Source organism: Carassius carassius, chromosome 20, assembly GCF_963082965.1.
Source record: "Carassius carassius chromosome 20, fCarCar2.1, whole genome shotgun sequence".
Taxonomy (NCBI): domain Eukaryota; kingdom Metazoa; phylum Chordata; class Actinopteri; order Cypriniformes; family Cyprinidae; genus Carassius; species Carassius carassius.
Genome location: NC_081774.1, coordinates 20609167 through 20634790, shown reverse-complemented (window position 1 = coordinate 20634790; position 25624 = coordinate 20609167). Strand labels below are relative to the sequence as shown.

At 38.0% G+C, this 25624-nt stretch overlaps 3 protein-coding genes across 15 annotated transcripts in view; 1 reads left to right on the top strand and 2 right to left on the bottom strand.

The window, feature by feature from the left end:
• The window catches only part of arhgef4 (Rho guanine nucleotide exchange factor (GEF) 4), a 33409-nt gene extending 25139 nt beyond the window's left edge, over nt 1–8270 (top strand). For 5 of the 11 annotated variants that reach the window (XM_059502131.1, XM_059502129.1, XM_059502132.1 and 2 more), the window contains 10 exons: nt 2072–2248; nt 2771–2965; nt 3154–3333; nt 3433–3665; nt 4429–4558; nt 4647–4778; nt 4874–5117; nt 5811–5888; nt 6067–6308; nt 7236–7371. In XM_059502131.1, the coding sequence (XP_059358114.1) occupies nt 2072–2248; nt 2771–2965; nt 3154–3333; nt 3433–3665; nt 4429–4558; nt 4647–4778; nt 4874–5117; nt 5811–5888; nt 6067–6302 (1605 nt within the window). In that variant the 3' untranslated portion in view covers nt 6303–6308; nt 7236–7371. Of the gene's footprint in view, nt 1; nt 149–601; nt 710–2071; nt 2249–2770; nt 2966–3153; nt 3334–3432; nt 3666–4428; nt 4559–4646; nt 4779–4873; nt 5118–5810; nt 5889–6066; nt 6309–7235 lie in introns of those variants that run through there. The other 6 variants (XM_059502130.1, XM_059502134.1, XM_059502138.1 and 3 more) reach the window with 5 other exon arrangements.
• An 846-nt stretch (nt 8271–9116) lies between these two features.
• On the bottom strand, nt 9117–21198 carry sh3glb1b (SH3-domain GRB2-like endophilin B1b). Of its 3 annotated transcripts, XM_059502126.1 has the most exons (11): nt 20824–21198; nt 19618–19759; nt 18945–19073; nt 13677–13810; nt 13479–13571; nt 13045–13131; nt 11476–11499; nt 11077–11166; nt 10085–10185; nt 9623–9845; nt 9117–9548 (listed from the first exon to the last, which is right to left on the bottom strand). In XM_059502126.1, exons 1-11 carry the CDS (start codon nt 20884–20886, stop codon nt 9441–9443), a joined length of 1194 nt encoding a protein of 397 aa, XP_059358109.1. In that variant the 5' UTR covers nt 20887–21198; the 3' UTR covers nt 9117–9440. The 3 variants fall into 3 exon arrangements, with proteins under 3 accessions (XP_059358109.1, XP_059358110.1, XP_059358111.1); XM_059502127.1 differs by lacking the exon at nt 11476–11499 and having other exon boundaries at nt 20824–21197; XM_059502128.1 differs by lacking the exons at nt 11476–11499; nt 13045–13131 and having other exon boundaries at nt 20824–21195.
• Nucleotides 21199–22372: 1174 nt separating this feature from the next.
• Nucleotides 22373–25593, bottom strand: selenoj (selenoprotein J). Its single transcript, XM_059500919.1, has 10 exons — nt 25473–25593; nt 25241–25307; nt 24722–24898; nt 24462–24560; nt 24238–24330; nt 23887–24043; nt 23576–23691; nt 23185–23262; nt 22940–23079; nt 22373–22719 (listed from the first exon to the last, which is right to left on the bottom strand). The coding sequence occupies exons 2-10, from the start codon at nt 25305–25307 to the stop codon at nt 22618–22620; spliced, it is 1029 nt and encodes a 342-aa protein (XP_059356902.1). The 5' UTR covers nt 25473–25593; the 3' UTR covers nt 22373–22617.
• Nucleotides 25594–25624: the final 31 nt, after the last annotated feature.

The following is a 25624-nucleotide window of genomic DNA, read 5'->3' as shown; positions in this document are numbered from 1 at the left end:
TGTGTGAGGTTGGCGGCGTTCAGCCAGAAGTAATATGCTGGGACGGCAGCGTGTTAATTATTCACCAAACCGTAAGCACTCTTGAGTGGCTTCTAGGGGTCAGGCTTAAATCTGAGGGCGTATTTAGACGTTTTGTCTGCTTCTGAAGGTAGGTTTGGGTGTTTATGTGTAACAGCCTTTGATTGACTGTGCTTGTTTTGTTGTGTACCTGTCAACTTATGGATCTATATGCTTTGATTTTGACTAGTGAGCACAAAAACATGGTGTTTTTGGCCCATGTGAGGCTTTCTTTTATGCCAGATTTTATCCCAGAGGGATCTGCGCAGGCCTTTCACTGGTGAGCAAAAAAAGAATGTGGTCAGCTTGATATTTATAGTGAGGTTATAGTTTAGCAGAGCAGCATGGTGTCTTGGTGAGGAATAAACATCCAGAAGGAAACAAATTAGAAAATCAACCAATTTTTTTTTTGCATGGTTTGGTTCAGCAAAAATGGTATTCTGGAAATATTTGGATATTAGAGCATCCAGACTAGATTTAAAAACCTTGTTCATTCACATTCATTCATAACATTCATTCGTTTTTTGTATGTTTGTGCAATATGTGCCAGGGCTGTTTCTGATCATCTTTGAACAAACCAAGAAGCTGTAACTCACAAGCCGTGAAGAGGAGGCACATGGGAAAGTATGTGGGTGTGTCGCTAGGCAACAGGGTACATAGGCAAAGCTGTGGTGATGAGAATGCTGGGCTCTGGATTCAGGGGGTGTATATTCAGCCTTCGAGTCCTTCGGTGCTGTGAGCACAAAGTATGGGCAGAGAACAGAGTGCGATTATTACATCAGCACCGATAGATCACGTTTAGCTGTGCAGCAGAGATGGTTTGATGGAGGCTGTTAAGTTTGCCAGGATTTCACTTCATTTTCTCTGTAGCCAAGCTGAACAGAGTAGCAATATATTACCCAGCTTTTTGTTTTCTTTGCCAAATCAATCCTTGCAAGCAGAAAGCGGAAACTTAAAATGACCACTCAGGGAAAAAGCAGACTTCAGACAGAAAAGCCTTAATTTGGTAATTCTTTCTCCAGTGATACATTGCATTTTGGTTTTGGTTAAGTGCATAGAATAAAGGGTTGTATATCATTGCATGATAACACATTATGCCACTGAGATACTAAAACAGGCAGTGAAACTGAATGCTCTGTGTTGTTACAAAGTATTTAAAAAAAACGTATTTATTTATTTTTTGCAGCCTAGTAAGGCAAAAATCCTTTAAATAGCATATATATATGATGAGTAATTATAGCCATCCAACATTTCAGTATAATTGAAAACCAGGCCTAAAACTTCACATTATCACATCGTTTTTATTTATCATGTATTAACAATAAAACAAAAACAATAAAAAAAAATACTAATATTAAAACCCTCACAATAATGTTGTATATTTTTTATTACCTGTAAAATCCTAACAAATAAATTGTATATATTCAATACATTTCTCAGCTCCAGTGTAAATGGCATGTTGCTGTACAGTGTGTATTAAACAGGAAGAACAAACAAGTGTAAGAATTTCCATATACTAGTCACAGAAATGAAATTAAGCAATGAAATGAAATGCAACCATGATTAAATGCTTAATACTTGTCATTTACACACACATTTGCTATTGTACTCATGTTAAAGTACCGTATTTTTCGGACTACAAGTCGCACCTGAGTATAAGTCGCATCAGTCCAAAAACACGTCATGATGAGAAAAAAAAAAACATATATAAGTCGCACTGGACTATAAGTCGCATTTATTTAGAACCAAGAACCAAGAGAAAGCATTACCGTCTACAGCCTCTCGCAGCTGGAGACGGTAATGTTTTCTATTGGTTCATTCCTCTTGGTTCATTTCTCTCGGTTCATGTCAAATTAATTTTGATAAATAAGTCGCACCTGACTATAAGTCGCAGGACCAGTCAAACTATGAAAAAAAGTGCGACTTACAGTCCGGAAAATACGGTAGTTTCTGTTTTAACATGATCAGTTAAATTATACAGGCAATGTTTTGCCTTTCTGTTTTGCCTCAATAGCTGATCAGTGATGGCAGCGTGTGCGCGGAGGCTCTATGGGACCACGTCACCATGGACGACCAGGAGCTGGGCTTCAAAGCTGGAGATGTCATTGAAGTAGTGGACGCCACTAACAAGGAGTGGTGGTGGGGCCGGGTGCTGGACAGCGAGGGCTGGTTCCCTGCCAGCTTTGTTCGGGTAAAGGAGAGCAGATTTCCCGCTCATAACAAAAATTTTTATTACTGTCACGTTATGTCATAACTATTATACTAGGCTAGAATAAGGGGTCATGAGGATGCACCAGGGTTCTTTTTGTCAAGTACATTGTGAACATTTAGGAACAGATTAACATGCTTGAGACAGCAATCCCATAAGAGAGCCGACGGGAGTGGAAAGTTCTGAAGGTGATCTGATGACAATGTGGAAATTAACACAGACGCAGTCAGATCATTTCTATAATGACCAACGCAATCAACCAAGAGCAGTGCAAGTTACTGCAGTGATTTTAAGCACAAAATAGGTTAAGACATGCTTTTCAAATACCAGTAAATTGACTACTGCAGACCTAAATCACACTGCATGATTTATTCAAATACTCTCCTCCCATACATTTTCAACCTGCAAATTCATATGCAGTGAGGTCATCCGCAAAAATAACTGTCAGTACCTTTTCATCGCTTTAGTAAATCCTGACGGTATTAACCTATTTGTTATTGGTAGTTACGGGTGAACCAAGATGAACCCATGGAGGAATACTTAGCCCATCTGGACGGGGCCTCGGAGGGGGGTGGGGCCAGCATGGGGGGTCCCTTAGGGCCCGGTCTGCCCTGCAAGGAGCAGATGAGAGCCAACGTCATCAATGAGATCATGAGCACAGAGAGGGATTACATCAAACACCTGAAGGACATCTGTGAGGTCAGTTTGCCACATGGCTCCGATCGATCGGTTCTACTTCAGCATGTGGATCTTGTTTCAGAGCATTACAGTGTCTGTAGAGTCACTCGGCTCTCTGTTTACATGCAGCTGATTCATATCAACAGCTCCATAATCCAACTAGCTGTGCCATAGCATCAGACCTTTGACATACTCACTTTGGCTTCCAGGGCTATATAAAACAGTGTCGGAAGAGGACAGATATGTTTACTGAGGAGCAACTGCGCACTATCTTTGGAAACATCGATGAGCTCTATCGTTTTCAGAAGAAGTTCCTCAAAGCCTTGGAGAAGAAATTCAACAAAGACCATCCTCACCTCAGCGAGATTGGCTCCTGCTTCTTAGAGCACGTAAGCTGACTTGCATGTACTGTACTGTAGGGGGTGATGTAGGATGCAGTTTTTAGGTTTGGATTTTTATCCTGTTCTCATCACTTCTTTTCCATCCAGCAAACAAACTTTCAGATCTACTCTGAATATTGCAACAACCACCCCAATGCCTGCGTGCAGCTCTCCAAACTGATGAAGATCAAGAAGTATGTGTTCTTCTTTGAGGCCTGTCGTCTGCTCCAGAAGATGATCGACATTTCCTTGGATGGATTCCTGCTTACTCCTGTTCAGAAGATCTGCAAGTATCCTCTGCAGCTGGCTGAACTGCTGAAGTACACCAACCCACAGCACAGGTAATGAGGTCTACACAACTGCCTGCTGTTACACAATTACTACACTCTCATGCTATAATTGGGTACCCAACAATACTGTATAAATAAATAAACATATACTAATATAAAGGTGTGCCTTTTGAAAGGGTAGCAACCTTTCCACTGTTGTTCTGAGAGTGGATTGTACGTCTGCATTGATGTGTAATTTAGCTATAAGATATAAATAATTTTTTGTCAAGCATTTAGTCTTTATTTAATAAAGATCTTGAAATTAAGCACACATGAGCACATTTAGCTCTCTTTTAAATAAATGAAATGTGAAATATTTGTGTAGAAAGTCTTCATATCTAGAGAAGTAGATTTGTGCTTCAGTGAGGCTGAGCATCAGAGATAATCAAGTGTCTTCATATGTTAATTAAAAATACAGATACATATACTAGTGTTCTTTTGAACGGTCTATTCATCCTGAAATAAAATATAAGAAATGAAGAATGTATAAGAAATAAAAATATTATAATTTATTTAATAATAATTTCATTCTGTTTTTTTATTTAAAAATATTTTAAATGTAATTTATTCCTGTTATGGCAAAGCTGCTTTCTCAAAATATTTGGTCCAGATGGACATTGTTGCCCAGAAGATAAAGAATGTCAATGCAGTAACTTAAAGGAAAAAGATCTATAATTCATGAGCGCTAATGGACGATGGCGAATTGCTAAATCAGTGTTTTGAATGATTTGATTCACAATTTACTAATTCCAATCTCATTTATTTTGCTTTTCAGAGATTATAAGGATGTGGAAGCTGCTTTAAATGCAATGAAAAATGTGGCCCGACTGATCAATGAGAGAAAACGGCGTCTGGAGAATATTGACAAAATTGCTCAGTGGCAAAGCTCCATAGAAGACTGGGAGGTAAATTACACAAGCATCTTGGATAATATTCACACACTGATTCACTCCAGAACTGTGTGGTCTCACAGGCTTTTTTCCCCTTCATTAGGGTGAAGACATCTTGAGCAGAAGCTCTGATCTGATTTTCTCAGGAGACCTGACAAAGATCTCCCAGCCGCAGGCCAAAGGCCAGCAGCGAATGTTCTTTCTCTTTGACCACCAACTGGTTTTCTGTAAGAAGGTCAGTTGCTTACCATCCCAGTGAGAGCAGAATTATGTCATTTATAGCAAATGGTTTTTATGTGTGTTAAAGTAGTTATTTTATATACCCCACAGGATCTGCTTCGGAGGGACATCCTGTACTATAAGGGTCGGTTAGACATGGATCAGATGCAAGTTGTGGATGTGGAGGATGGGAAGGATAAGGACTTTAACATGAGTGTGAAGAATGCCTTGAAATTATGTTCTCCTGGGGGAGAGGAGGTCCACCTTCTGTGTGCCAAGAAACCCGAGCAGAAGCAGCGCTGGCTGCGAGCCTTTGCGGATGAACGGGAACAGGTCCAGCACGACCTCGAAACAGGTGAACAAGGTCTTAAAAGTGCAAATAAAAGCGCTGATTTGATCGTCCAGTCTTTAAATGCATCATTTGTTCTCCAGCAACAAAAATGGACGTAAATCACTACGTGAAATCATTTGATGATTGAATATACAATTTCCACCTATCAGACGATAAAACAAAAGTCATCTAGAATTACATCTTCAGTCATATCTAGGGAGCAGAAAGGCTTGGGCTCTTTTAAATTAAACCAGTAAGCAACAACCTATCATACCCTGGCAGTCAGAGTTATTTTAGGATTAATGATATATTAATATTTTGAATTTGTTTGTTTATATTCATACATCATTTATGTATATATATTTATATTTTCAGTTTTCCTTTGAATTTTATTCACACTTCAGTCATTTTAAGTAATTTCTGTATATTATTTTAAAATATTACTATTTTTTATTTCAGTTTTAGTTTTTGTTTATAGCAGTCGGTTATTTTATTACTTAAGCTTTGTTAACTATAGTAACCCAGAGGCAGCTATCACTAATGTACATTCAAACTGTTAGCAGTGCCATGCAATATTTGAAATATATTTTCTTATGTACTTTATTATTCATATTTGCTGATCTGTTTAGTTTTATATGTTTGTATGTGACAGAAGTGTTGGTCTGTTCCCCACAATTTATTCATTGTATTAATGTCTTTGTTTTGTCCTCCAAACAGGTTTTACGATCACAGAGGTCCAGAAGAAGCAGGCCATGTTGAATGCATCTAAAAGTCACCCAACAGGGAAGCCCAAAGGTGAATTTCAGCTATTTTGTCAAGTTGGCTTGTATCTTTTGGAGATCCATGATATAGTGTGGAGACTAGCATGTAGTGAATGGGTTGTGTCGTGTGTGGTCACTGTTCATTTGTTCACAAGCACGTGTTTGACCATGTTTGTGTTGTGTTTCATTATTACCTCGCTGCACTGGAACAGCTTTAGCTTTACAGCATCTTTTGGCTCTCAGATCTCCACTTCTTCACCCAAAAACTTCCAAGTGCCTACGTTTTTCTGAACCTTCAGGACCTCTGGCTCCCAGGGCCACCTTAACTTCACCTCTTCTCCCTGAAGGCCCTGAGCGTAGGCAGGGGCGGGGGGTTAGGGTGCCCCCTGGGGTCCTGCGCAGGGCAATATCTTGGGTGTCCTCTCAAAGTAGAGAGCCGATCGAGTAGTCCAGGGTAATTCCACAGTGTGTTAGTGTGACTTATCTGCTTATATAACTGAGGCTGGGTCAAAATATAGATTTTCTGATTAATCATGATCAATATCTCAATCATCATTTACCAGAGGTTGGAGTCTGAATTGAATAAAATAAAATAAAATAAAATATGAAATGAGTTTTTTTTTTTTTTTTTTTTCAAACAGGAGTCAGAATGACTGGTGTAGTCTGATTCATGAACAAAACACCAGATATTTTAACATACAAAGAAACTAATTTAGTCCAATTAGCTACAACTAATGAACCTTTTAACCAGAACCATAGAGTAACCAGTGTGATTCACAAACAACTGGCTCTTTAAAACTAGTTATTTATAGTGAATAACAACATGCAATGTAGTTTTATTCACAAAAAAAAGGCTCTTTTTAATTGGATCTTTTTAGTGAATCCAAAAATTACCGTGCAACCAGTGTCGACCAACCCACAAACAAATTAATCTTTTAAATGGTTGTTTTTAGTGAATCAAAAACATGCAGAACAAACAATGTAGTCTTGTTCACAAACAAATGACTCTTTTAAACTGGATCTTTTTAGTGAATTAAAAGTGCACTTTGCAAACAGTGTGTGCCAATTCACAATTCATATGAATCATCAAATGAAATCAAATCAGAAAATCTGTATCCATACCCCAGCCTTTTTTACAGTAACTGATCTAGTTTCTGTAATTCACTGGCAACCCATCCTTCCCTAACAAGTACACACTTAACCCATTTACAGCATAACATTCAATAATGTCAGCATACTCTAAACTGGTCTGACTCAAACATGCAGAATCAACGGCCAAAACATGCTCGTCTACTAAACCCATGTGTATACCTGTGTCCCATTCACTAATGACCGAAATCTCTCGGGTCCTGACCCTTTGTTTATGTCCTCTTCCCCGCAGCTGTGACCAGGCCCTACTATGACTTCCTGCTGCGTCAGAAGCACCCCACTCTTCCCACCTCCCTGCCCCAGCAGCAGGTCATCATGTTGGCCGAACCCAAACGCAAGACCTCCAATTTCTGGCACAACATCGGACGCTTGACACCGTTCAAAAAATGAGAGACTCGGTACATTCGCAGTTGCGCCTGAACTCATGTTTTTATCCCAGTGTAACATGTTTATTTTTATTGTCTGATTGCGAAAGCACTTTATGGGTTGGTTACAATCACGGCATCCCTCCCAGAGGTTGTGGAACATCGTGGGAGGGCGTCCCTGCTATGTTATTATTATTAACGTCGAAAAAGACGGCTACTACTGCTCAACCGCTCCACTCTCCGGCACTAACACGACTACTGCTGCAAGTCATCGTACAGACACGCTTCATCGAAAGAGCCCTGCTTGAAGAGAGGACTTCTTTATTTGTTGGTTAATTTATTTTCAAGTTTTCAATGTATGCCAGCTATCCACAGTGCCCAACTACTAGCTTTTATATGTAATTTGATACTTTTGTGTAACCCATGATGATGTTTGAAGTTTCAAAGGGTTCCGCACAAGATAAAAGTAGACCGTGTTGAGATTTATTACCGTATTAACTTCCTGGAGGTCCGTCGATATCATGTCAGTCTGTGTATGCAACTATCAACTCCTCCCAACTTTCTCCTCATGAAGCCTCAAATGAAACGTAGACGGCGTCCCTTCGGTACTCACCGTTTCAGACGAGTGTTTCATGTATGTGCTCATTTGAATCTGCTGCCTAATGACTCCTCTGTAACCCACTTCTCTCTGAAGTGCCATTCCAAACGTATTGTGATGGGGGTTGCATGAATTTGCTGTGAAACTCGACATTTTCAACCCAAATAAAATTGTCAATATTCTGTCATTCTGATAGATAATGGTACTATTAAATTAAATAATAATGTCTGACAGTTGTCAAATATGTATGATAATCTTTGACTACAGAAAAGCGTATGTTAATAAAAAGCATTTGTAAGTGTTATGAATCTGACATTTGGGGAAAGGAAAACTGACGGTTAACATTTTTAATGTTTAAATACTTAATATTTCAGCTTAATGGGCAAAAGACAACTATAAGTAAAACACCTGTAGTTTGTATTTCAGCAAAGAGCAGCAAAACCCTGACAATTCATAAGCATCGATCTTGACTATTTGGTTACCAACATTCTTCAAAATATCTTCTTTTGTGTTCAATAGGATTTTCATCTTTGGCTGAACTATCCCTTAAAAGGGACAGTCCTCATGACCTTTGTCTCATGACATTAAGTATTGGGCAGACCAAAAGCACGTTTCACCATCAAGTGTATTCACAACTTGGTCATGCCTAGATTTAAATTAATAATTATATATTATTCCTAAAACAGAATTTGTTTCAAAAAGTTTGTTATTTTGACATTCTTCCCATTCCGCTTGCCATTTTTTCAGCTTTAGCTCAGTGAATACTTTTAATAGATTTATTTTTAATTAACAATAATAAAGCTTTTGTCCAGGGAGTGTTTGGACACCATTTCCACACACTATCACTATTTTTTTTCACTATGTTCTGTTTGGTGCCGCTACAGTGAAATAACATACTGCCCCAGTAATAAGAGGCATGTTGGTAGATTTTAGCTGCAGTGATTACATTTTCATTTACACAAGTTGAAAATACTGCCACCCAGTGGTCAAAATTCAGGTCAGCATATTTGTTCACTGTTTTTTTTTTTATTTTTTTTATTAGAATCCATTGTGTGCATCTTGGTCTTTGACCTTGAAACAAGGCAATATGATTAAAAAATGTTATTTTCTAAAAATTATAATAATGAAAGATCACTTTAAACCACACCAACCAGGTTGATATAATATTTATTACAGCATCACAGCACATTATAGCACAATCAATTAGTTTAGCAGTAAAAAAAAATCAGTTGGCACATAAATCTGATGAATAGTTAGCAGTCTCTGACTGCTTTTCGTTACTCTAAGGCTACTATGACACCCCTCGAATTGCAGACGAGACGTTCACACAACAGGACATGGCAGTGTACAGTAGAAGACTTTTATATTGCTTTGCGCTACATTAAACTAATCTTTCTCTGATCACATCTGGAGTGTTACTCTTGTCAAATCACATCTACAATGTGATTTTTATTTGTTGCACTTCTCGCTGACCTTAATTGAGCAGCTCCAAGTAGGTAATTGGCACTTTGCCTTTCTGGTTCCCCCTTTGCCCCATCAGCCAATCAGAGTCCATGTCTGGCACACTGCTCACGGTGATCACCTGATGGAAATATTTGACAATTAAGAATTCTAAATCATTTTATGATAATCTAAAATGATGTGACGAAGGCCCACCTCATCTGAGAGTAGAGAGAGCTCACTGCTGCTGGCAGCGTCGTAGTCATAGAGCACACGAGCCTTGCGGGTGCCTGAGGTGCTGCGGAGCTCGTTGAGTGCAGGTGAGGTCTGGCTGGGCGGCGGAGCGGGCAGTGAGGCGGCCGGTTGTGCCGGCGGAACCCAGATGCTGGAGGAGGAGCTGCCAGCCGTCTGATTGTTATTAGAGAACGTGGATGGAAAGCTGGAGGAAATACGGAAAAAGTTAATAAAGGTGGGTTTAAATATAGAAATAACTGAATGTACATAAACTTGTTAATTAATAAAAAAAGCATTGCTTGCATTGCAATTTGACTGTTTGAGAGAACAGAGGATTCCATTGTGGATGCATTTAGCATAAAACAGGATTTGGTGTAAAAAAACAACAACACTTATTGCATAACTATTACAAACAAATGCACAGAGATATAAAATTGAGCCAACCTTCCCAGCTGTTTCTGAAGATTGACCATGTACTGGTAACACTGGGCATAATATACAGCTTGAGCGTCCACAAAATCACTCAGACAGCGCAAGTGATGAGCCTGATCACAAAGAGGAGAGCACTGCCATTAGCACATACTACATACATGGATATACACCGCAGTTTCCCACAGAATCTATAATGAATCATCAATCCACAGTAATCCTAACATATTTAAAGCGCTTTTAAATGTTTGTATTTCAAACCAGTCGGATCTGTTCTGACAAATTCATTGAGTAATTAATTTAGACGGATTCATTAAAATGAGTCATTAAGGCTGACTGAAAGAATGATCCTTTTGACTGGTTTATTAAAAATGGTCCCATAAATCATTCATGAAGATTGATTTAAAGAACAAGTCTTTTGATTGATTCATTAAATGACAGGCTGGTAGAAGTCATTCATTAAGACGGATTCAAAAACGAGCCTTTTGACTGGTATATTAAAAGAACAGGCTCATAAGAGTCATTCATTAAAAGAGATTCAAAGAGTCCTTTAACGGATTCTTTAAACGACCAACAATTTATTAAAAGAACAGGCTCTTAAGAGCAATTCGTTAGGACTGATTCAATAAATGAATCTTTAGACTGAATCATTGAATATGTGATTCATTAAAAGAATAATTGAAGAAAAGTGCTTGTTGATGATTTTGTCATTTTGCAAAACCAGTCACATTCAATTGACCAAAATTTTGTCATTTGCTCAATCTCATTTAATTCTGAACCTGTATGACTTTCTTTTTTTCTGTATTTTTAAGGAAGATACTGTATTTTAAAGAATTTTGGTAGCAAACTTTCTTGGTAATCAAAAAAGGACATATAGGTTTGGAACAACATGAGGTTTTGAGTAAATGACGCCAGAATTATCCCTTTAACTTTGGTAACGCATCATTTCATTTGCTGTGGTGCTGCAGGAGGAAACACTGACACATATAAAGGATGTGTGAGCGTACATGAGTGCTGCCGATACCCTCCAGCAGAAGTCTGGTGATCTCAGCCTGCCGGTCAAACTCGCTCTGTGCTATCCTCAGTTCTGTCTCTGCCTGAGGGAAACACAAACATATACATATAAAAATATCCACTGTGGCAGACATGCACATATAGCCCCATCAACAGGCTCAGAATCATATGACACAGTGGCAGGTGGGAATATAAACTTTGTAGCTCCCTCTGCTGGACACAAGAATGTGTTCGAGTTGTATGTAAGAGCAGTTCTTCATTCATGTGGCAGGGTGAGTTTATATCAGACAGCACTATCAGGGCAAGGCAGAGCAGGCGTTTCAGTTTCCCTGAAAAAAAAAGGCGTTTTTTTTCCAACAGGCTTAGGGGAGGAGAGACTCGATCACACTCACCTGCTGCACCTCCTCAGTCCACAGCTGGCCAGCATTCAGAAACAGTGACAAACTCGTCAGGTCAAGCAAAAACATCAACTTAAACCACACAAATTCGATCACTACTCACTAGCCGTTATGCAACTTGAATGGTTTCACCATTCATAAACAGACACATTCACTGGGAGGAACTCAAACGGGGAGCTGATCACTGTCTACAAGCAATAATGTGAAGCATGCAACAAAGAGAAGAAGACTTGAATCATGCAGCGTCACAGCAGGTGTGAGCTCACACACACAACAGTTAAACATCAGCCGAACACACTCTCCTCATCGTGAAATGTTTTCTAAGTTCACCAAAGTAATGAATCTTGCATTCTAAAGTATTTTATACCATTTTGAAACGCATCCTAATGCATATTTATAAAAAAGTATGAATATAAAATCGATACTATTTTGTTTTGATAAATAAAGAACAAAACACTAAAATCAAGCATTTTAAATACAATTTCATTTAAGCATCACAATATTAAGAAAGGAATAATAATAATAGATAATCTTTTTTTTTTTTTCCTCTATACATTTTACAGTGTTATAAGTGAATGCTGGATGATGGTATTATGATCTAAATTTAAAATGAGCATCACAATTAAATACCCAATATTGGCTAATATTAAACAATAAAAAATTTTTTTTTTAAATTCTTATAATGAATGGTAAGCAACTTGAATCTTAAATACAAAATAAAAAACAAAAATCACACCAAACTGCATTCTGTTGCCCTCAAAGTTAAATAATAGCACAAATATCTCACAAATTACGATGTACCAAATATGATGTTATGAATGAACACAAACACGTGCTGAATTGACAGCTGTTTCTGTTCAGCTGGGGCCTGTACCATGATGGTAGATGAACAAATTCAGAGTTACAGGATTAGTTTCTAGTTGACAAAACCAAACCCCTTTAATCGGAGTTTGTTGGTACCATGATGGTGATCATCAACTTTCTTTGTCAACTCAAGCTATGATCCTGAGATTGTGGAGCATGTGCACACTGCACACGAATGTGTGACATCACGGGTGAAAAGCAAATCACGAACCTTGGTTAAAGATTTAGCTGAAGGTTAAGAGATTGAAGAATGTGATGAATTTAGGTGCATTTACAATGAAAAAAGTACTTGTTTATGAAAGAGGACAAATAACAGAAATTATCTTCCTTTATTGGTGCAGTCACAAGTGAAACTTCTACAGCGATAGAGACTCTGATTGGTCCAATTTCAGTTTGAGATCTCTAACTCGGAACATAACCTGCCTCGGAGTAGGTTAGCTGTGGAGCGAAAGTACTCCATATTATGAATACAGCTAAACTGCCACTTTCATGGTACCTAAAACCCAGTACTGGTGCAAACTAAACTGATACTACTCCGGCTTCATGGTACAAGCCCCTGGACAGAAATACAAGCATGTGTTTATCAAAATGTGCTTTTGAACATAAAACATTCCGCTCACAGAAGCTTTTTTGACTTCTCCCCAACGATTTGTGAAGGGCAAAAGAGGGCAGATGTTTTATTGGACACAGCAGACAAACCTTTAGCCACCTGACATGCAAGAAGCTGAGCATGTAAGAAAAGTGAGCCACATACTCCTTTCCCAGTGGAGGGCTTGAGTTCAGCTCCTTCAGATGGAGGCAGGCAAGCAGACAGAGAGAGACATAATGAGAGAGAACTGGGGAAAATAAGAGAGGTTATAGATCCAAAGACAGCAGCACACACGTAAAAGATCATTTAACACAAGCATCTTCTCTGTTAGTTAAACTGCACTAAGAGCATAAGACAGCCGGCAGCTAGCTTGGGGAAAGATGAAAGACAGCCTTCACTATTCAAGCTTCTCTTTCTGAAATTCATATCTCATTTTAACAAGCTGTAAAAGCTGAGGGTATGGTTAAGCTGAAAATGCCACTTGAAGAATAAAACTGCTGATTATTACATTCTCTCTCTGTGTGTGTGTGTGTGTAATACTAACTGCAGAGCGAGCATCAGCCACTCTGGCCTTCTTCAGTCTGTTTTTGGCTGCATCCAGATCTAGACGCTTATTCTGAAGCAGTTTGCGTTCTTTCTGTGAAAAAAACCCCACAACAACATAAATCTAACAAATTAGAAGATACAATATAATATAATATAAGGTTAATAAAGGCATGTTCCGTGGTATACTGATGCTCACCGATATGGTTTTAAAATCTCCCTCAATGAAGTTCCTAAAGGGAGTGAGGAAATTAATGGCGGAGCTCTGAATGAACTCTTTTTCTGCACTGCCTAACAGCTTCTCAGTCTCCCCACATTTAATGAGAGCACTACCTGCAGCACATCAGAGGATGAGAGGACATTCATCTAAACCCACACACATTAGGAAGTTAGGAACATTTGTCAGCTGAAAAATTATATATACAGTATATGGATGTAACAAAAGGTTTATTAACAGCCACACTTCTCAGTTCTTTCAACCTATATACATTATCCTATATAAAAGACATATAATATGTTACAAAAGATTTCTATTTGAAATAAAAGCTGTTTTTTTTTCCATTCATCAAATAATCCTTAATAAGAAAATGTATGTTATAAACATGAGCCGCATCCAAAAGGTAAAGGGGGAGGCGCTGCTTCCATTTATAACAATATTTTCAGTATTTCTCAGAGGGCAGGCTTCAATTATAACTCGTTTGAAGTAATGGTACTTCATATATCATTATCCAAAGAAACTAGTGTTAATGATAAATCCCCTGTGATGTCTGTAACTGTCTACTGTATACAGGCCACCATACAGACTTTATTAAAGAATGTGCTGATTTTCTATCAGAGTTAATGCTGGCTGCAGATAAAGTCTTAATTGTTGGTGATTTTAATATCCATGTTGATAATGATAAAATGCATTTGGATCAGCATTTATAGACATGCTCAGCTCTACTGGGGTTAGACAACATGGGTCAGGTCCTACTCATTGTCAAAATCATACTTTAGATATAATACTGTCACATGGAGTTGATGTTAACTGTGTTGAAATTCTGCAGCAAAGCGATGACATCTCAGATCATTATCTAGTCTTGTGTAAACTCCAGTTAGCTGAAAATGTAAATTTGACTCCTTGTTACAAGTATAGTAGAACCATCACTTCTACCACAAAAGAGTGCTTTGTAAGCAATCTTTCTGATGTATCTATTCCTCGGCATATCCAATAGCTCAGAAAAACTTTATGCAACAGAAACTATGGACTCTCTCTTTTCTAGCATTTTAGAATACAGTTGCTCCTTTACACTTAAGGAAAACTTAGGAAAGCAGTCTGACAGTGGTATAAATGGCACACTCGTTCCCTAAAGAGAGCAGCCCTGAAAATGGAGTGCAGCTGGAGGAAAACAAAACTAGAGGTATTTTGTGTTGCATGGCAGGATAGTACCCTATCCTACAGAAAATTATTAAAAACTGCTAGATCTGATTACTATTTATAGTAAAAGTAAAGCACCAACAGGCATTGACATTTCCCAACAGCACAGCAGTGATGATTTTATGAGCTACTTTATATCTAAGATTGATACTATTAGAAATAAAATTGTAACCATGCAGCCGTCAGCTACAGTATCACATCATATCAGATCGTTATAGATCCCCTGAGGAACAATTCCACTCATTCTCTACTATAGGAGAGGAAGAATTGTATAAACTTGTTAAATCATCTAAACCAACAACATGTATGCTAGCCCCTATTCCATCTAAGGTCCTAAAAGGGGTGCTTCCAGAAGTCATAGATCCTCTTCTGACTATTATTAATTCATCATTGATAAGCACTTCATACGTTTCAAAGGCTTTTATCGACAATTACATGACATTTATGCGAAGAGTCAGTATTTGCAGTGTTGGCCCTTCTTTTTCAGGACCTCTGCAATTCGACTGGGCATGCTCTCAATCAACTTCTGGGCCAAATCCTGACTGATAGCAACCCATTCTTTCATAATCACTTCTTGGAGTTTGTCAGAATTAGTGGGTTTTTGTTTGCCAACCCGTTATCACTTTTGCCTTATGGCACGGTGCTCCATCGTGCTGGAACATGCATTGTTCTTCACCAAACTGTTGTTGGATTGTTGGAAGAAGTTGCTGTTGGAGGGTCTTTTGGTACCATTCTTTATTCATGGCTGTGTTTTTGGGCAGAATTGTGAGTGAGCCCACTCCCTTGGATGAGAAGCAACCCCACACATGAATGGTGTCAGGATGCTTTACTGTTGGCATGACACAGGACTGATGGTAGCGCTCACCTTTTCTTTTCCAGACAAGCCTTTTTCCAGATGCCCCAAACAATCGGAAAGGGGCTTCATCCGAGAATATGACTTTGCCCCAGTCCTCAGCAGTCTATTCACTATACTTTCTGCAGAAGATCAATTTGTCCCTGATGTTTTTTTTTGGAGAGAAGTGGCTTCTTTGCTGCCCTTCTTGACACCAGGCCATCTTCCAAAAGTCTTCACCTCACTGTGCGTGCAGATGCGCTCACACCTGCTTGCTGCCATTCCTGAGCAAGCTCTGCACTGGTGGCACTCCGATCCCGCAGCTGAATCCTCTTTAGGAGACGATCCTGGCGCTTGCTGGACTTTCTTGGATGCCCTGAAGCCTTCTTTACAAGAATTGAACCTCTTTCATTGAAGTTCTTGATGGTCCTATAAATTGTTGATTTAGGTGCAATCTTAGTAGCCACAATATCCTTGCCTGTGAAGCCATTTTTATGCAATGCAATGATGGCTGCACGCGTTTCTTTGCAGGTCACCATGGTTAACAATGGAAGAACAATGATTTCAAGCATCACCCTCCTTTTAACATGTCAAGTCTGCCATTCTAACCCAATCAGCCTGACATAATGATCTCCAGCCTTGTGCTCGTCAACATTCTCACCTGAGTTAACAAGACGATTACTGAAATGATCTCAGCAGGTCCTTTAATGACAGCAATGAAATGCAGTGGAAAGGTTTTTTTGGGATTAAGTTAATTTTCATGGCAAAGAAGGACTATGCAATTCATCTGATCACTCTTCATAACATTCTGGAGTATATGCAAATTGCTATTATAAAAACTTCAGCAGCAACTTTTCCAATTTCCAATATTTCTGTAATTCTCAAAACTTTTGGCCACGACTATATATATTTCTTCACAGCCCGGCGAAACAATTCGAAAAATAGAATGCATAGCCTATTAAAAAAACTGGATGACGAGTAATTTCTTAATGCTAAATTCCAAAAAAAACCACAAAAAAAACAAAACAGATGTGTTAATTATAGGACCTAAAACCCCCACATGCAATAACCTGTCATACACTTGATGGCTGCTCTGTCAATTCTTCGTCTTCAGTTAGGAACTTAGATTTGCTATTTGATGAGCTATCTTTCCTTCAAAAGCCATGTTTCCAGCACTTGTAAAACTGCATTTTTCCATCTCAAAAATACATCTAAACTGCAATCTATATCCTCAATGTCAAATGCAGAAACGTTAATTCATGGATTCATGACCTTAAGGTTAGATCATTGTAATGCTTTTTTGAATGGTTGTTCTTAATAAACAAACTCCAGCTGGTCCAAAATGCAGCAGGTAGTTCTTACTAGAACCAGGAAGTATGACCATATTTGCCGGGTTCTGTCAACACTGCACTGGCTCCCTATTAAACATTGTATAGATTTTAAAATCCTGCTAATTACCTATCAAGCCCTGAACGGTTTAACACCTCAGTACTTATCGTATTATAGTCCTCCATGTCCACTGCGCTCTCAAAACTCAATTTGATAATATCTAGAATTTCTAAATCAGCTGTGGGAGGCAAATCCTTTTCCTATTTTGCCGCCAAACTCTGGAACAATCTACCTAACATTGTTCGGGAGGCAGAAACACTCTTGCAGTTTAAATCTAGATTAAATTAAATTAAATTTAAATTTTATGCATTTAGCAGACGCCTTTATCCAAAGCGACTTACAGTGCATTCAGGCTATCAATTTTTACATATCATATCATGTGTTCCCAAGGGAATCGAACCCCCTAACCCTGCGCTTGATAACGCAGTGCTCTACCAATTGAGCTACAGAAACACTTTAAAGACACAGATTAAAGACTCTTTTTTTATCTTTAACACAGATTAAAGACCTATCTCTTTAACCTGGCTTACAAATAACACACTTACACATTTCTATTATTCAAACACATTAAAGGATTGTTAGGCTGCATTAATTAGGTCAACCAGAAATGGGAGCACTTCCAATAACACACAATATACTTATTACATCGTAAGCAGAATGGCATCTACGCTAATATTAGGATGTTTCTTTCTTATTCCTAGGTCACAGTAGCCATCAGATCCAGTCTGTATCCAGCCCAGATGGTGGATCAGCACCTAGAGATAACCTCTACAGGCCAGAATTTTAACAGAATTAGTGAATACCTGGTCTCCTAAACGGCCATCAGAACAAGACCACAGAACCAGATGAGCCCTCTGCACAATCTAACTTTGCTGCAGCATGGATGAACCTGCTGCTTAATGTTGCTGGACTTGCACTTGAAAAATGGTGTGTACTTACATCTTTCTACTGAAACAAGATACTCTGATGTTCCTTCATGTTTATTTTGTACTATGACTAGTAAAGAGGAAGAGATGATTGGTTAACCACTTCAGCTGTTATTTTGATTTTTTGAGAATTAGGCATATGCAATATTGGACCCACCGGTGGGTCCCCAGAGTTGATGTGGTTAATATGCTACTTGAACTGAGGTGCTATCGGTCACAACATATAAAAGAGCCACAAAACAGTAGCCTATTTATTGTTTGAATTTATTACAAAATGACAAAATTTCAAAGCTGAGACTTTGTTTTATACCAAAAGTAACCTACTCTGTCTTATCTGTCAGTGTGTTGTCAGTTTCCTCTTTGCTCCATTATGTATTTTTCATTGTGAGAACATGTCGGCTTGTCAGACTGTGACGATTGGGGCGGGGCCGAGGGACGTGGGAGCGAGGCCGGTGGAGTGATTGGAGATGAGCTACACCTGTTCGACCCACCGGTCTCGAGGCCTACGGAGGAGATGGAAGGATATAAAACTGGAGCGACGACAGTGAAGGACGAGAGAGGACCAGGCCTGGGCTTTTAGTTGTATTTTGGTTTTTATTTGAGCTGTTTTGTGTTTATTTTGTATTATTAAAATGTTATTTGAGTGTCCGCCGGTTCCCGCCTCCTTCTTGCCGATGACTAGGAAGTTTTAAATCATTACACAGACATAGCCACAGTTGTATGTGTGTGTGTGTTGGTCAACTTGGGAGCTGCACAAAATATCACTATAAGTTGCTTATCTGCAGAAGCAGAAGCATGGTTGGTTTTTGTGATATAACAATAATTTCATCTTCATAGCTCCAAACACTAGCTGATACTGGTGGGGTTTAGTGTTAGTAGGCTGATATTATGCAATGAGTTTACCGTATGCTGTTCCAGGTCCAAACTCGTGTCCAGAGTCAATCATGCACTCCCCCAGTAACTCGTGGTTGTTGGCACGCATAGGGACTTTTTTGTCCAGTATCTCGTAAAGAAAATCCTCCATCCGGACATCTACAATCATCAGACAAATTCAATTAAGAGCAGTGAGAGTCAGATGGGACCACATGCATCCTCTTAAGCAAGGCCTATTAACCATTACTGTTGCTGAACATCACAAATATCTTACAAAGTGTTACTGTGAATCATGAGCTTTCACCTTTATGATTGCATGAGGTGCTTGGAAGATAAAGCAAAGTGTTGAAAAAACACCAATATGTCATCAAAAACGGGAATAAAGACAGGATATGTTCCTTTCTTACTGTAAGAAAATCTAAGATCATAAATGTAAGATATAACCCACACTGTTTTGACTTCCTGGCTAAACAGCTAAAAATACTCATCATTAGGGCTGGGTCTTAATCCCATTGCAAGAACACATGGAGAACTTCACACTCTTCTCTTGCAATTAGGTTTACTGCAATAGTGAGATGATTTCACCAGTTGTGCCCCTGAGTTCACTTCCTCTGTACTGGTAATACAAATGAGCATGTATTTTTTATTGTAACTTGCAGTAATGCTAAACTACAGTCTTGTTTGATCAAGCATTTCTTCTTACTAGGGTTCGGCTGCAGCAAAACTTCTGTCTGTTTCATGATCTTCTCAGTCCAATGTTTGGTGGATTCTGCCCGACTCAGAAGGGTCTCTAGATGGGCGTCCAGCTCAGTCCTCTCCGCCTGCCCAAACTTCTCCTCTGTGAACTACACAGATTGCAAACAGTCTGTTGACTGTTCTAACATATGACATTTCAGCAATGCAGTTTATATATTAAAGTTTACATATTACATTTGACATTTTACAGTTGGCTTATTAATGTTCACACATACAGCTGTGGTCTTAAGCCTAGTGAGCTGCTGACCTAGATTGTATTTCTGGCCAACATTGAGATTTTTCCACAGTTTACATTAATGTTAGTAACAATTATAATATATATATTTTTATTTTGTATAGTGCCTTTAAACGTTGTTTTCTCAAATCAATTTACAACAAATCCAAAACAGCAGAACAAAACAATCTAAACAAATACAAAAGTAAAAAATAGGTTAAAATAATAATAATAAAACATATAAATATTATATATATAAAAGTGTACGAAAACGAAAAAGTGTATTAAAAAAATAAAATAAAATAAAAAACACGAAGTAAAAGCTTTATTTACATACATTTTTAAAGATGAGATGTAAAAATACCACATGATTGCTTTGGTATATTATTGCAGTTGACATACTTTACTAACTTACATAGCTGATAAACTGACTTACCAGTCAGTAATTAATATATTTAACACAAAATTGTTATTAAAATTGTTGTAACATATGAAAAACTTTTAATTGCTACAAATAATAAAACTTTTTTTATTACTACTTCTTAAAGAGACAGTGAACTACTTTTTTTTATTATTCAAATGTTGTCTCCACCCTCTTATGTTCTAAACGAAAAATTGAATGAATGTGCCTTTTTTTCTGTTACGTGCAGCACAGCACAGCACATATACACTATTAGGCAGAAGTACAGTCTTGGTCACCATACACTTTGATTGTATGGGTTAAAACAAGTGATGAAAGTGAATGGTGACTTCGGCTGTCGGACCATAATAACAATATGCCTTTGTGCTACCCGTCATACAAAGATGAGGGTGGGTAAATTATGACAGATCATTCAATTTGTCAGAAACGGCCCGTTAAGTAAAGAAAATACAACGTGTTTAAAAACAAATACAAGTTAAAACACGAGACACCTTTAAGGTCACTGGAAAGAAATTCACCTGCACAGCACGACTGAGGAAAGTGCCCGCGTCCGCTGCTAGTCGTCTAACGTTGAACTCCATGACTGTGTTTATAAAATACTGAGGTTTCAAACGATCAGTGTGAGCTGAACTGAAGCCTGTTAGCAAGCACAGATTAGCCTGCTATAACCTCTCCGCCCGGCCAAAACACTTATGAATTCAGCTCGCTTTGTCGTAATAAGCGTATAGTCCATGTAAAATCGCCACTGAGACGATAACCAATAAAAAATAAACGCTTAAGGCTGTCTGGTATAGGTAATGCGGTGTATCTTATTAGTTGTGTAGCTGCTAACGCAGTGCTGTTAGAATTGAGGGAGTGTTGAAAGGAAGGACAAACTCAACGATAGCCAACGTATGTGTCTCAAACCCTAATGTGCGCAGCCTGCTTAGACAGCAGTTTGACCATCAACTATATAATTAATAATTAATAATAATATTTATAGTCAATATTATTTTAATATATTATTATTAATAATTATTATTATATGTTTCAATAAATCCACCGAAATCGATCAACAAATGATAGGAAATAAAATATGTATAGTTTAGAAATAATACAACTAATAACATAATTAATAGGAAAGTATAATATATTGGTGTGTTTTGGGAACTTGAAAAATCTCTAATAAAACATATAAACTCGTATTAATTGTTATATTTACATATAAAACTGCTGAGGTTTTCGTTAAGTCCACTAGATGGCGCTAACAACCAGAACAGGGCAGGCTGTCTCTGAACTCTTGAGAAGTTGATCTCTTACATTTTAAAGGAGTAGTTCACTTCCAGAACAAAAATGCACAGATAAATGAACTCACCCTCTTTCTTTTTTTCATTCGTAAATAAATTATGTTTTTTGAGCAGAACATTTCAGGATTTCTCTCCATATAATGGACTTTTATGGTGCCCCTGAGTTTGAACTACCAAAATGCAGTTTAAATGCAGTTCTAAATGATCCCAGCCTAGGAAGAAGGGTCTTATCTAGCGAAACGAAAGGTTATTTAAAAAAATTAATTAATAAAAACCTTTCAATTTATATACTGTTTAACCTCTGCTCTGCGTGACCTCTGTCTTTCCCTGGTTCATGACAGTTAGGGTATGTCGAAAAACTCCCATCTCATTTTCTCCTTTGACTTTAAAATCTTCCAACAAAAATGAGAAAGTTTTTAGTTTTTAGACCTACTTTAACTGTCATGATCCGGAAAAAAATATAAATAATTTCTTGTTTTTTTTTTATAAAAGAACTGATCGTTTCGGTAGATAAGACCCTTCTTCCTCGGCTGGGATCATTTAGAACCCTTTGAAGCTGCATGTAAACTGCATTTTGACAGTTAAAACTCAGGGGCACCATACAAGTCCATTATATGGAGAGATATCCTGAAATGTTTTGCTCAGAAAAAAAATTCTTTATGACTGAAGAAAGAAATGAAAATTTTAGATGACGAAGGTGTGAGTACATTATTTGTAAATTTTTGTTTTGGAAATGAACTACTCCTTTAATAGAGCAATGACAAGACGAATACAAAAGGCATTCATTGAACATGAGTTTAATGCCACAGTGTATGTGAATTTCTGCATGCAATGTTGTGATTTAATAAAACAAAGTTATCCAGTTTTAACTTCATAATATTTCAAGCTAAAACGTTCATTAATTGTCTCATCAATCACAACAGCCATGAAATATGATCTGAAGGGAAAACTCAGAAGAACTTGGGTGATTACGTAAATATATCCAGGCAGTTTTTATCCACTTATTTACTTTGCATACTATAAAGTTTAAAGCTGTTGGAGAGTAACAACTTTCTTTGCGAGAACCAACAAAGTGTCGTGTCGCAAAGTCTCGCTTTTCCAGGAACTTGGGATTCCTTCAAGTCCAACCTGAAAAAAACAAGCGTCGTAGTATTAGAACCATTACAAAACTGCAAGAGTAACTTGCATTATCGCTCTGTAATTAATGTATGACATAATCATCCGATGAAAGATAAGCTTTCAATAGATAGCACAAAAAGAATTTGACCTTAATTACATAAAGCCTACTTTTTTTATGGATAGAACAATGCAGTCAAACAGATCACAAGGTCATGATTTTTGGCAGTACCTGAGCGCCAATGCAGGCACCGATGAAGGAGCTCCTGCTACAGGTGCATCCACCGCAGCTCATAGTGTCCCGAATAGCCTGTTCATAGCCACTGGCTGTCAGAACCCCATGCAGTGCTGCCTGGAATGCACCCGGCAAACCTGAGAGACATGAAAATGCTGCTGAAATACCCGTGACTAACTGTATTGGGTGCAAAGGATAGGCATAAGAGAATAATAAAAGGTTATCAGCTGCAGGGAACTAACCTCAAGTATTTGGAAACACAGTGGGAATGAGCTCTTTGGGTTTCTTGCTCAAATTGTCCTTTACTTGATGAATGTGTCCTTAATTAGAAAATTAAAACCAAAATAAGTTTGATTTCTTATCTGATATTAAAGTGTGTATTTGTGATATATGCAAAGTTTGACATGAATCCTTGATTAAGATGATGTATTGGCGAGAGACAAGAGAAACAGTATATCCTGCTTCATCTGTGACCAAGAGTGTGTTAAAAACTTGTAGTTTGGTTCTTTTTTACATTATAGATTTAGCGTTCACACTGTCAAAGTTATTTTTAATCAAACCAAAGCTGCCAAATGTAGACACGGCCTAAGTATCCAGCTCACAATACTAACAACAATTTAAAGCTGTGTATACCAATTATAGCTTTGTCCAACTCCTGAGGGTTTTTTCTGTTTGGGTCACTGAGCTGTTTCAGAACTGCATCCAATGCCTTGGGATCTGGACCATTCAGGATGAAATGCTCCAAGAACCTGAAGAAAAAATTAATTTAACACTGATATTTCCTATTATATTATTGGAATCAGCTCCTTTACCAGTTCCACACACATTCTAATTTGTGATTTGCCACCATTATGTGTTGCAAACCAAAATAAAGAGCCCCAGTTTCTGAAGCGAGCTGTGCTAAGTTGTATGTAAACATCTCATATCAATCATATATTACCAACCTAGCAGCAGCGAGAGTTACTGCCACACATATGTCATTGTTTTGCGTGACACGGGTGGCTTCCTCAACTCTCTCCAACATCTCTAGTTTTCCAGCATAGCATGCAACGATGGGAGCCAGCTTTGCCACTCCATCTATTTGGTTATCAGTTTCACAACCTGAAAAGTGTCACAATAAAGATTTTATATATTATATTGCTCTATTATCTCCTTCCAAATTACTGAAAATGATATTACAATCATATATTTGAAAAAACATTCAAATGAATTAGTATCTATTAGCAATAATGTGGCTACACAAAATATTTGTGATGTTTATCTCACTTCATTTTCAGCAACATAACTGACCGTACCTGTCTCTGGCTTGCATGCATCCACATTTTTAATAAAGCTCTTAAGGCTTGCTTGTCTCCAGGGTCCTTCAATAGGTAGTTGAGGCCTGGGAGCTTGAAAAAAAAAAAAGTAAAAGTCATAAATAATTCAAGAAAACTCATATCTGAAAACAAAACAAACACCGTCTGTCTAGGGCTATGAGTCAAAATGACAGGTAAATGTGCAAATGGTTATGCTGTTATACCTCCTTTGTCTCTGTAAGGATCATTGACCGGTGTGTCATATTCAGATCCGGGTCCAAAGAATTTGTAGGTGCGCTGCTTCAAATCTTCCTCATTCAGACCTGTTTGAACCAACAAACAAACTCAATATTCAACATCCTATTAACCACAACATGGTTAACTAATATGGTGATATTCACACCATCCTAGTCAGATTTTCAAAGACGCAAGTTTTGCCTTTCTTACATACTGGAATGTATCTATGGTATCTTGTATTTTTCACCTTCACACTCAGACAGGGACTCCAGGAGGACGAATGCTTGATCTCCATAGCAGCTCTGCTGTCCAGTGTTCCTCCTGTAGAATGGGTTTGCAGACTCAGGGCGGAATTCAGGCTCAGGACTTTGAGAGAGCAAGATGCTCAGCTTCTGCAGGTCATAGACCCAATGGAGCGGTTGTGCTGCAGAACGTACAGTATCAACAAAAATCTGCATTTGTCAGCATTTGATTCTAGGATAATACTAGTTTGCATGTTTCACACATTAGCTGCTATAATTAATTACTACAGTAATGACAAAAAATGATGTATGATTACATTGCATCTCCATAAAATAATGTCAGTTTATAAATGTGCATGTCCTTGTAAATGCTTATGTAAATACAGAGCATTGTGTACTGTAACACTGTTTGCGTCAATTAAGTTGATATTTTAGATATGTGTATGTGTTATATAAATATATTTTGTTGTATATATAAGGCTTTTTGGTATATTTTGTTACTAGTATTCGCAAGTAACGCAAACCTGCAGCATCGGCAACAGCTGATCCAATGATTGCTCCGATAACCCTGTCAGCCAGGGAAAGAGCCATCTGTGACCGCAAGATAAAACGCACGTATTAAACAGAACCCGAGTAAATAAAAGAGAAACTGTAGTACTTCACTTATATAGCTTAGAATAAATACATCGTCGGTAATATAGACACACGAAACTCGTATTAATGGTTAATACAGTTTAAAACGAAACTGTTTCTCACCTAGAAATCTTAAATTCTTCAAGTGCAGTCTGAAGCGGACAAGTTACACAATGCATTTAAAGTGAAAGCGCTTGTGTTATGGAACTGCGTTTTTTCATGCTGCTGATTGGATGGAATTAAGCACGTGACAACACAACGTCGCAATGCACGTG